We start from the raw sequence: 11943 nt of genomic DNA, 5'->3' as shown, positions 1-11943 counted from the left end.
GCGTCTCCTGGTGGGCCGCTGGGGGGCGGGAGGGGGGCCGGGCGCGGGACCCGGAAGAGGCCTCCGCCCGGCCCCGGGGCATGCTGGGAACTGTAGTTCCCACTGGGGCCGAGAGGCCGGAGCCGGAAAGGGGCATTTCCGGGTCAGGGACTACATATCCCAGAAGGCGGTGCGCGCCTAAGCCCCGCCCCCTGCCGGCCTCGCCCACGGGGCCCTGGACGTGACGCGTGCCGGCCGGGCGGGGCACCGGAAGTGGGCCGGGATCCCTGACGTCACTTCCGGCAACAAGGGGGCGCGGCTGCGATGTGACTGCGGCGCCGGCGGAGGAAGTTGGGGGTGCGTCCGCCCTCTCGCTCTCTGTCTTCTCAGGTAATAATAATAATAATAATTATTATTATTATTATAGCATTTATTAAGCGCTTACTATGTGCAAAGCACTATTCTAAGCGCTGGGGAGGTTACAAAGTGATCAGGTTGTCCCCCAGCGGGGCTCACGGTCTTCATCCCCATTTTACAGATGAGGTCACTGAGGCACAGAGAGTAATAATAATGATGATGGCATTTATTAAGCGCTGACTATGTGCAAAGCACTGTTCTAAACGCTGGGGAGGTTACCAGGTGATCAGGTTGTCCCCCAGCGGGGCTCACAGTCTTCATCCCCATTTTACAGATGAGGCCACTGAGGCACAGAGAATAATAATAATAATGATGATGGCATTTATTAAGCGCTTACTATGTGCAAAGCACTGTTCTAAGCGCTGGGGAGGTTACCAGGTGATCAGGTTGTCCCACGGGGGGTTCACAGTCTTCATCCCCATTTTACAGATGAGGCCACTGAGGCACAGAGAGTAATAATAATGATGATGGCATTTATTAAGCGCTGACTATGTGCAAAGCACTGTTCTAAACGCTGGGGAGGTTACCAGGTGATCAGGTTGTCCCCCAGCGGGGCTCACAGTCTTCATCCCCATTTTACAGATGAGGCCACTGAGGCACAAAGAATAATAATAATAATGATGGCATTTATTAAGCGCTATGTGCAAAGCACTGTTCTAAGCGCTGGGGAGGTTACAAAGTGATCAGGTTGCCCCCCAGCGGGGCTCACAGTCTTCATCCCCATTATACAGATGAGGCCACTGAGGCACAGAGAATAATAATAATGATGATGGCATTTATTAAGCGCTGACTATGTGCAAAGCACTTTTTTAAGCGCTGGGGAGGTTACAAGGTGATCAGGTGGTCCCACGGGGGGTTCACAGTCTTCATCCCCATTTTACAGATGAGGTCACTGAGACACAGAGAAGAATAATAATAATGGCATTTATTAAGCGCTGACTATGTGCAAAGCACTGTTCTAAGCGCTGGGGAGGTTACAAAGTGATCAGGTTGGCCCCCAGCGGGGCTCACAGTCTTCATCCCCATTTTACAGATGAGGCCACTGAGGCACAGAGAATAATAATAATGATGATGGCATTTATTAAGCGCTGACTATGTGCAAAGCACTGTTCTAAGCGCTGGGGAGGTTACCAGGTGATCAGGTGGTCCCACGGGGGGCTCACGGTCTTATTTTAGAAAGTGAAAAAGATTGTAGAGAGGGGCTTCTGTAGTATATACGGTGGAATACTATAGGATTCACCTGTGGTGGTATTTTGTTTCGTTTTCTAGGGCTTAAGAAGTTTGTGTGAGTGCAAAGTAAGGCCAAAAGATGGAAGAAAGGAAAATAAAGAGGAAGAGTCCCAAATCCTTTAGCACCCACTCTACTCAGGTCGGTAATGCCAAGAAAACCTCCATGCCAGTAAGCAGAAGCACAGGATTTTCCAATCCCGCATCACAATCAACCTCGCAGAGACCAAAGTTAAAAAGGTGAGCGCTCAGAACCGTAAGAGGAAATAATAATGTTGCTTCGCGCCAAAGGGAAAACTCTGTTGCCTCCTTGTTCTGCCTTCACGTGACATCTGAGCTTTCCCCCTCGGTTGGCCTTTGTTTGATTTGCGAAGGCTGACACAAGTTTGAAGCATGAATGGTGTGCAAGAGTGAACGATTCGGGAGAATAAATACGATAAAGTAGTAGGAAATACCAATCACAGAATCCGTACTGGAGAAGAACAGAAAGTAAATTCTAGTCGACTACGAATTCACAGGTTTGGGATCAAGAGGTGAGGGAAGAATCACGTAGGAGTAGAAGTATTAAGAAAGAAAACCTGGAGACCCTCACCGTTCCTCTCTCCCGCTTGGCAATTCCCAGAATCCATATGTTGCCAACTTGTACTTCCCAAGCGCTTAGTACAGTGCTCTGCACACAGGAAGCGCTCAATAAATACGATTGATGATGATGACGATGTGTAATGTGTTTCCAAAATGGGGCTGTATTGTCAACTATCCTATTGTGGGGTGCATTTTCCCATAGGTGTACATGTAATTTCTTAGTTTTCTGCTCCTATCATGGAGACCCACGGTAATTAAAAAGATCACTCCCCATCTTTCCTGCTATAATTGGAAGTTACGTTCGGAGGAGCGTAGAGATTTTGCTCTACCTCGGCAATTTTTGCCTGATACATCTCCAGGTGAAATGGGTTGAGGTCATTCAGAACCAGGGTTTATGCTTTTATATGCTTAAAAGTATTTCTATTGCTAAGTTGTAGTATTTAAAGGAAATTGGAATGACTTAGAGTTATGGCAATGGAGGCTTGACTGTATTTTAAGTTCACATCATCCTTTCCCTTTATTTTCAACATTTTGGTAACAAAACGACATCTTTATCCTGTACCGAACCAGTCTCATTTTCCCAGGGTAGATTGTTTTAACCGCCAATGTTAGATTCATATTGAAGAAAAAAATTATTATTATGCCAGAGCAACTTTAATTGGAATTGACTCAGATTGCCTTCAAGTTTTGGGAAGATTTTATCAGGGTGTTTTTCCATTTAAACCGCCACCACGTTGCTCCAGCACTTGACTTAGCCTGATTTGACTACTGCATCAGGTTCCTCACAGAACCTCCCTGCCTCCAGGCTCTCCCAGCTCCAGTTCACAATTCACATCACAGATCATTTGTCTAAAAAAAATAAATAATCAGTTTTCCATCTCTCATTCATTCGTTCATTCAGTCTTATTTATTAAGCACTTACTGTGTGCAGAGCACTGTACTAAGCTCTTGGGAAGGTGCAGTGCAACAGCGACAATCTCTGCCCACCGTGAGCTCACAGTCTCACTCCCCGACCACCTGCGATAATAATAATAATGATGATGGCGTTTATTAAGCGTTTACCATGTGCAAAGCTAAGCGCTGGGGGAGATACAAGGTGATCAGGTTGTCCCACAGGGGGCTCACGGTCTTCATCCCCATTTTACAGATGAGGGAACTGAGGCCCAGAGAAGCGAAGTGACTTGCCCAAACTCTCACAGCTGACAAGTGGCGGAGCTGGGATTTGAACCCACGACCTCTGACTCCAAAGCCCGGGCTCTTTCTACCGAGCCACGCTGCTTCTCTGTGGAATCGCTGCCCATTCCTCCACCCAACAAGCAGAGACTCCAGTCCATTGACGTGAAGCATTTAATCATCATCATCATCATCATCAATCGTATTTATTGAGCGCTTCCTATGTGCAGAGCACTGTACTGAGCGCTTGGGAAGTACAAATTGGCAACATATAGAGACGATCCCTACCCAACAACGGGCTCACAGTCTAAAAGGGGGATTTAATCAGCTCTCTCCCTCTTCCTCCCCCTTGCTCCGTCCCTGCCACACCCCAGCTCTCACGCTTTACTTCTCTCAAGCCAACCTACTCATCCCGGCCCGCTCTCGTCTCTCTCGCGGCCGACCTCTCGCTCATTCCCTCCCTTCTACCTGGAACCCTTTACATCCAGCAGACCACCGCCTTCCCCATCTTCAAGGCCTTTCAGAAATCACGTCTCCAGGAGCCGTCTGGGAGGAATCTCTCATCTCCCCATCAGATCCTTGAGGTCGCCTGAGCCTTTGGCTGCTCTTCAGCCCCCACCACACCCTTCCCGTATTGGCTTCAATACTTTGTTGCTTCCCCCTACCTGTAATTTTACTGTCTGTCTCCCCTGCTCTATTGTAAGCTCCTTGAGGGCACTCTTACCACTCCTACCGACACCCAGTCTACACACTTCACTCCTCTAACGCCAGCCTGCTCTCTGGAGCTCCATCTCGTTCATTCATTCGTTCAATCGTATTTATTGAGCGCTTACTGTGTGCAGAGCACTGTACTAAGCGCTTGGGAAGTCCAAATTGGCAACATAGAGAGTGGGTCCCTACCCAACAGTGGGCTCACAGTCTAGAAGGGGGAGACAGAGAACAAAACAAAACATAGTAACAAAATAAATAGAATATGTACAAATAGAGTAATAAATACGTACAAATCTCATCTGTCTTGCCATCAGCCCTTTGTCCCCCTTCTCCCTCTGGCCCGGAACTCCGACAGTCCCACGGATTCCCCAACTTCAAAACTTTACTAAAATCACACTTCCGCACAGAGGCCTTTCCCGACTAACTCCTCATTTCCCTATCCCATTCGCCCTCTCTTCTATTCCATCTACGGACCTGGCCCTCTAGCTCTTAAATAATAATAACAGCAATAATGATGGCATTTATTAAGCGCTTACTATGTGCAAAGCACTGTTCTAAGCGCTGGGGGGATACAAGGTGATAAGGTTGTCCCACGTGGGGCTCACAGTGTTAATCCCCATTTTACAGATGAGGTAAACACTTTAATGCTCATTCCACCCCAGCCTCCCAGCTCTTAGCCTTATACTCTGCCGTTTCCCCTGTCGTTTCCCCTTCTAGACTGTGAGCCCGTCCTTCTAGACTATGAGCCCGTTGTTGGGTAGGGACCGTCTCTATACGTTGCCAACTTGTACTTCCCAAGCGCTTAGTACAGTGCTCTGCACACAGCCAGCGCTCAATAAATACGATCGAATGAATGAATGAATTTGAATGTCTCCCCCTCTAGACTGTAAGCTCCTTGCAGGCAGGGATCGAGCCTACCAACTTTATTATATTGTACTCTCCCAAGCGCTTAGTACACTGCAAGCAGTCAGCACGCAATGAATACCATTGATTCCAACTTCATTGCACTCTCCCAAGGGCTTAGTGCAGCGCTCTGCACAGAGAGAGTACTCAATAAGTATTATTGACTGATCCAGACAGCCTATCAAATCTCCTTGGGCACAGCCATGAAGGGGGTGAGGCTAACATCTGAAGCAATGATTTACTAAGTAATATTCCAGATATAGTATCAGTAATTAGACTTCCAAAATTTTTCCCAGTCAGGAGCGGGTGCCTTGGTAGAGTCTGATATGACAAAATGGACTATTTGAAAAATAACAATTTCTTCTGTCGACCCTATGTGGTATTTCCTCCAGTGGGGCTAAGATCCTCTCGGGAAGCCCTGGAGAAGTCTCATCGGGGGAAGCTGAACTGTTTAGGAGCCCCGAACGAATGGGCAATGTAATGCACTGCTATTACTGCTCTAATAGAAACTTACACGGTAGCCTACATGGTAGAACAGTGCTTTGCACATAGTAAGCGCTTAACAAATACCACTATTATTATCAGTCATTTTTGGAAGAAGAAAAAGTCCTGAAACCACATTATTGTGTTCTGGCCAGTAGCTTATCTCCTCAATTTTTTAAGTCATAAGATGTTTTTACCATGGAGGATGGCAAAAATATTAGCCTAGTAATACAAAATTTCAGTCATTTGGAAATTCACCAAAGTTCATGAACTCTCAAAACTGCTTTTGCGTTTACCTTCAGTAAAAATAATATTGTTTAGCCCAACCACGGAAACATCAGTCCACTTTTCTTCTTGCTGTGGCAACAGATCGCTCTTTATCGGCTGTCTGAAAATACGTGCTTGCTTTTGGTCTTCAGGCTCATTCCAGTTTGGTTTTCTTTATTACTTTGATTTCACTTGCACTTAATGGGTTTTTTTTCCTTGTTTGGAGATAAACTTCATTAAGACGGCTAATTAAAGCATACTCCATTAGGGGCCTCATTTCTTTGTAAGTGTCTAGTACAGACAACAGCAGTGAAAGCAAGGTTTTAAATTGAATATATTTAATCTTTCCAGAGGGATAAAAGAAAAGCCCAAACCTCAGGGAGGGGAAGGAAAAGGTGCCCAGGCGGCTCCAATTCAACACTCCTTTCTCACAGATGTCTCAGATGTTCAAGACATGGAGCGGGGGCTCCTGAGCCTTCTCAATGATTTCCACTCTGGAAAACTGCAAGCATTTGGTAATAATATCAATAATAATCATGATAATAATAAGGACTGTGATATTTGTTGGTTGCTTACTGTGTGCCACGCACTGTACTGAGCACCTGGGGAGAGCCAAGAGAGTCTGACTGGATACAGTCCCCGACCCACAAAGGCTCACAGTCTAGGTAGGATGGAGAACAGGTATTGAATTCCCACTTTACAGATGAGAAAACTGAGGCACAGGGACATAAAATGACTTGCCCAGGGTATGGTCAGCAAGTGGCACAGCTGGGATTAGAAATCCCAGATCCTCTGAACTCCCACGCTCGTGATCTTTCCTCTAGGCCACGCTGTGAATTTTCTCTCACAAGACTATTACCACAGCGTTTGGATTTTTTTTTTTTTCCATAAAGGAGCTTGTTTCCTGTGGATCTCGGAATTCTGATTATGATTTGGTATTCCTGTAAATTCCCATTAACTCTCTGAAGACAGTTACACCTCTCCCCAGTCCCGCAGTGGCCTCTGAGTCTAGGAAAAGCTATGATTCGCAGGGTTCATATGTCCTAGAAAGCATTTATGTGTCTAACAATTGTTTCTAAAATGTGTGAAAAACTAGGGAATTGGAATGTCTAAGGAAGATTGTTGTTCCTTCGTTAGCACATGGAAAATGTAGGTGAGTTTACGTGCTTGTCGTAGTTTAAGGTCTGAAGGTCATAATCCCACTCTGCTTCAAGCAGAATGACCTCAGCTTATTTCCTGTCTTTTACTCCAGTCTTGTGAATGTAAAAAAAAAACAAAAAACCAAAAACAGTTTCCATGTTGCTCAGCTATCTGTTCTTAGCTATGAAAAGGACATAACTGATTGTTTTAATAGCCCAGTTAATAGAGGTTTTGAGATTTTTCCAAAACTATGATCTACATTATGTTAATTCACATCCCCCAAACTCCTTTCTCCTGACTGCAAAGTAATTACATTACACTTGAGTGAAGAAAAATGGCATGAGAAATTTTAAGTGGTCTTTTCAAAACACTCTCCAATGCCCCTTTTAAAGAAATATTATCTAATAGAAGAATATTGTTCGAGAAATAGAAATGGGATTAAAGACTAGGGTTCCAAAGTCTCATCTGTAATGGATTGCTATTTTTCACTAATTCAAAGTAACTGTTCAATAGAGGGTAGCCCTTTTTCACTTTATTGGGAGTGCAGTGGAATGGCCTTATGCACCTACAAAAGATTTAACCAAAGTATTAATATTTTTCTAGTGTCCATTCTCCTCCTCTTACAGCTGGTCACCATTGCAGGTACCTTCCCTGTATGCCGAATATATTGCTTATGGACCTTGTGACTGGAATTTTTGTAGAGAAAGTATACTTTTAAAGAACTATATCTGTTACAAAATGTTACGTGAATCATAAATTAACTACTAATTCTTTCAAGTAGTTTAATTACCAATTGGATGCTGCTGTTGGTAACTCCATCTGATAGATGAGCCATTCACCTATGGCGTGGAAAATGTCACAAAATATTGGCCACTGGTACTATTGATTGATTTGTACCCAGTGACCTAGGATTTGGGAGTACTTTCAAACCAGATGTCTTGCAGTACTTTAAGTATTTGATTTTTATGGAATATTCAGACTTTAAAAACAAATTTCTGTCTTTGTGGGCCTTCAGAGATTGAATTTGGGATTTTACCCTATTCCCCCCCATTGCAACATAGTACAAGTCTTCATCCTATAACTGCAGGCTGGTAGTATTTAGACCGATAGTAATGACAACATTTTGTAGGGATTAATAATATTTAAAATGCACTATTTTAAGGTTTGTAAAGGAGGAAAATTTTGTCACGATATTTACTACTTTGAACTCTGTTCTGTGCATAATCATTCAACCTCGGTTAAAGCTGGGTAACCTTTTTTTTTTTTTTTCCTTTTCCCCAGGAAATGAGTGTTCCATAGAGCAGATGGAACATGTGCGGAGCATGCAGGAGAAGTTAGCCCGCTTGAATTTGGAGCTCTATGGGGAGTTGGAGGAACTTCCTGAGGATAAGAGAAAAATAGCAAGTGATTCAAATCTGGATAGGCTTTTGTCGGATGTAAGTACAGATTTTTTTTGTGTTTTTTTTTCCTAAAGGATTTGAAAGGAAGTCACCATATTTAGAACTTGTTGGGGATTCCAGAATACTGAAGGGACAGCTACAAGTGGGATGCATGTTCTTCCAAATGGCTTTGACAAGACTTTATATTGATATTATTGTCTGTCTCCCTCTCTTGCCCGTAAGCTCGTTAAGGGCAGGGAACTTATCTGCTAATTCGATTGCAGTGTACTCTCCCAAGTAATCAGTACAGTGTTCTGTACATAGTAAGTGCTCGGTGAGTACCATTGATCGATTGACTTGGAGATGTAGAGGTCACTGTATCAAGGAAAAGACGTCATCTTTAGATGTTACATTTACTTAATTAGGGGAGTAAAAAAACAAGCACAGAAGTATGGGGGATGATTCATGAAGTTAAATTACCAGTTGGATCGCGTTGTTGGTAACTTCATTTGATAGATGAGCCTTGCAGTTAGTCATTCAACTGAGGCAAATCGAAATTTGAGCCAGGTGAGTTAATAAAGAATGTTCTTTTCATTTGTTCCTTGAAAAAAGGCTGGTTGGGCTGAAAAATAGATAAAAAGAAAAATGTGGAGGCCAGTAAATTTTTTATTTGTCCAAAGCCGTGGTAGCAATAACAGTGATGTGCTGAATCTATTTCATTAAATAGAAATAGAATCTATTTCATTCTATTTCATTACTTCTAGACTGTGAGCCCACTGTTGGGTAGGGACCGTCTCTATCAATCAATCGTATTTATTGAGCACTTACTGTGTGCAGAGCACTGTACTAAGCGCTTATATGTTGCCAACTTGTACTTCCCAAGCGCTTAGTACAGTGCTCTGCACACAGTAAGCACTCAATACGATTGATTGATTAAAAATGTTTTTGATAAAATCCACAGGGTCGTTTCCATTTATTCTGACTGAGATAATTCTTTACGTATAGTTTTTAAAAAGTCCTAATGCTTTGATTTTTAATAACCTTTTTATATTTTAAGAAATTAATGTTTAGTGAATCAGTATTAGTTGTGCACCTGCTTTATGCAGAGCGCTCTACTGTGCAATTGGGAGAGTTCAGTAAAAGAAGATAGGCGCTCGTCCACAATTTCTGAAATTTTCTTTTTAGTAAAATTTTAAATTCCTGAGTATTTTGCTCTGTGGGAGTTATAGTGAGTTATATTTCTTTTATTTTTTTTTCCTTCTTTAAATCTGCCTGCATCATGAGACTTGTATCATTGATAAGGAGTCTCTTAGAAAAATTAATAGTTTATTTCTAATTCTTTGCAGCTAGAAGAGCTGAATTCTTCTATGTATCCTTTGCTCAGTATCTCCAATTTGGAAAATCACTGCAGCCGGGAATGCCTGGTTTATAGTCAAGTTTTGGTATGCGTACGGTACCGTCTTTTTTGAATTATTTATGAGAGTCTTAGTGTTTACATTCCATAGCTTTTGCCTTCAGAAAGTGCTGACAGTTTAAACTGAACAGAGGTTAAAAATTCCCCTTGGAATCATTTAACAATTCAAATTAATTTTAAAAGCCCAAAAATAAATAGGCATCATAAAGTAGCCCAGTTTCTCCTCCTGGACTGCGGTTTTTTTCTGACATTTCAGGATGAGCGACTGTGGCCACTGCCCCGCGAGGGTTGTATGAAGGTGCAAAGGAGCTTCAAAGAGGTTTTACCAGGCACCTTTGTGAGATGTTTTCTTCAGTTCTGCTTTATTTCTGAGTCTCTCCTTTCTCCAATAGCCCCTCTCTGCCTTAAGAAAATGAAATATTAGCATCCCCTGACCACTAAAAGCCATTTTTATCTGGTGGTGTTTATCATTTTTCCATTGAAATTCAGCCAGTGGCCGGCTAGAGCTATTTCCAGAATGATTTTGTGTCGTTTCAGTGTTCGGTGATGGACGCTCCATCCCCAAGGAATAACAGCCCCCTCCAGCTAAAATTTGACATACCCAAGCTTGTTAATATGCTACACACCCCCACCTTAAGACTTTCCTCCTTTCATTCTTTCTTTCTGCTATCCACTACTCCAGAACCTCAGTGTAATTTCAATGAAACGCTTCTTAACTGGTTGTTTCAGACAGAAACTCCACTTGGCAGATACCCAAGATGTTCCAAATACTTCTACCAGTTAAAACTAAATGCAGCTCCGTGTCTTGTCATTTGGAGGCCCAGAAATGCAGCAGTATTCTTAATTTTTCCAATGGAATGCAGAAGCTGATGAATCTCCTACCACAGCGAATTAAAAGTGCAAATGCAACTGATTGTTTTCGCATATTGCTTTTTGCCAATCGGAATGCTGTAATTCATCAGGGCCAGAGAACAGGCTATGCTGAAGTCTTAAATCAGAAAATGTGACTACAAGATTGTGCTGCTAAGCTGCGTATTACTACTGCCTTATGGTCCAAAAGCTGGAAGTAAAACTTGAAAGCACATTTGTTTCACAGTAAGTGTTGGCCATAGGGCTGGCGGATTTCTGTCCCAAGCTCACCAAACTCACTCCAGTTTTGTTTTATAAGCTGGCAACTCAGGCTTTTTTTTTTTTTTTTTTTTTGTGGCTGCCTGGCTTCAGTTTACTAGGAAAAGTATCTGCACACCACCCAGTGTGTGCTTCAGTGGCCAGTGACAACAAAATGTTTGGTGTTTGTGAATTTCCTATTTTTAATAAAGTAATCATTTTACATTGCTGACTATGCATGCTCTCTTTATAGAAAATCTATAATTTTCTATAAATTGTAATAATCTATAATTCTATAATTTCTATAATTGTGATAATATTACAATACCCAAATTTAGATTGTAGTTGAGCTTATATAGCTATATATATACTTTACAACTGTTGACTTAAACTACATACATCTATTTCCAAGCTAACGTCACTTATAGGTAACACAAGCATTTTCACTCTTTCCCTTTTCTCAGAAACAGCAGCACTGTGGAGCAAAGATACACTGAAAATAGCGTGAGAGGTCATTTTAGAGGAAATTTTGAATGGTTCAGTAATTTCAACCAGTTGATGTTCTCTTTTTGTGAGTTTTGGGAGCTGGGTAGAGGAAAGTTGAACTCTTGGCCTAACCGTTCTGAAACTTTATTAGCTAGGAAAGGGTTGTGGAACTTCACTTAACATAATAAATTATACATGTGTGGAAAAGCCTGAGGGGGAAGTTCACCAAAAACAAGTGAGGTTTTTTTTGGATAGAGGCTAAGCTCCAGCGTTCTGACCTTAGTTAAGACCCTATTGTTCTTCAGGTTTATCAGCTTCAAAGTGAGGATAATATGTGGGTCCCTGTTACCTCATCTTTTAGGCTTTTCCTATTAGGTTTCCTTTTTACTTGTACAATCAACTCCTCTCAAGAAACAACAGAAAATTTAGACACGACTATCGAAAACCGGCAAGTACGATTAGATCAATTTAAAGGGCTTTACGCTGAATTATGGGGACTGAGTTTAGATTGTAAACTTGTGGGCTGGGAACGTGTCTACCAACTCTGTTATGTTGTACCCTCCCAAGTGCTACGTACAGTGCCCTGCCCACAGGTACTCAGGAATTTGGAGAAAGGGAAGAGAGAGCGACTTACCTTTCGGCTCACGCGTTCGTTAAGGGCAGGGAACATGTCCA

The 11943-nt window shown here is 42.6% G+C and overlaps 1 protein-coding gene and 1 long non-coding RNA gene across 2 annotated transcripts in view; one reads left to right on the top strand and one right to left on the bottom strand.

The window, feature by feature from the left end:
• The first annotated feature begins 294 nt into the window (after positions 1–294).
• On the top strand, positions 295–11005 carry CCDC28A (coiled-coil domain containing 28A). The gene is made up of 6 exons (XM_038767944.1): positions 295–369; positions 1666–1863; positions 6094–6257; positions 8164–8318; positions 9608–9630; positions 10405–11005. The coding sequence occupies exons 2-6, from the start codon at positions 1706–1708 to the stop codon at positions 10457–10459; spliced, it is 555 nt and encodes a 184-aa protein (XP_038623872.1). The 5' UTR covers positions 295–369; positions 1666–1705; the 3' UTR covers positions 10460–11005.
• Positions 8748–11943, bottom strand: part of LOC119946561 — a 38474-nt gene continuing 35278 nt past the window's right edge. Inside the window, exon 3 of the long non-coding RNA XR_005456426.1 lies at positions 8748–8883. This is a non-coding gene — a long non-coding RNA (uncharacterized LOC119946561). The remainder of the gene's footprint in view (positions 8884–11943) is intronic.

The sequence above is a fragment of the Tachyglossus aculeatus genome, chromosome 2 (assembly GCF_015852505.1).
Source record: "Tachyglossus aculeatus isolate mTacAcu1 chromosome 2, mTacAcu1.pri, whole genome shotgun sequence".
In the NCBI taxonomy this organism is placed as follows: Eukaryota; Metazoa; Chordata; class Mammalia; order Monotremata; family Tachyglossidae; genus Tachyglossus; species Tachyglossus aculeatus.
The sequence above is the reverse complement of the archived record's forward strand: the minus strand, read 5'-3'. Positions and strand labels throughout refer to the sequence as shown.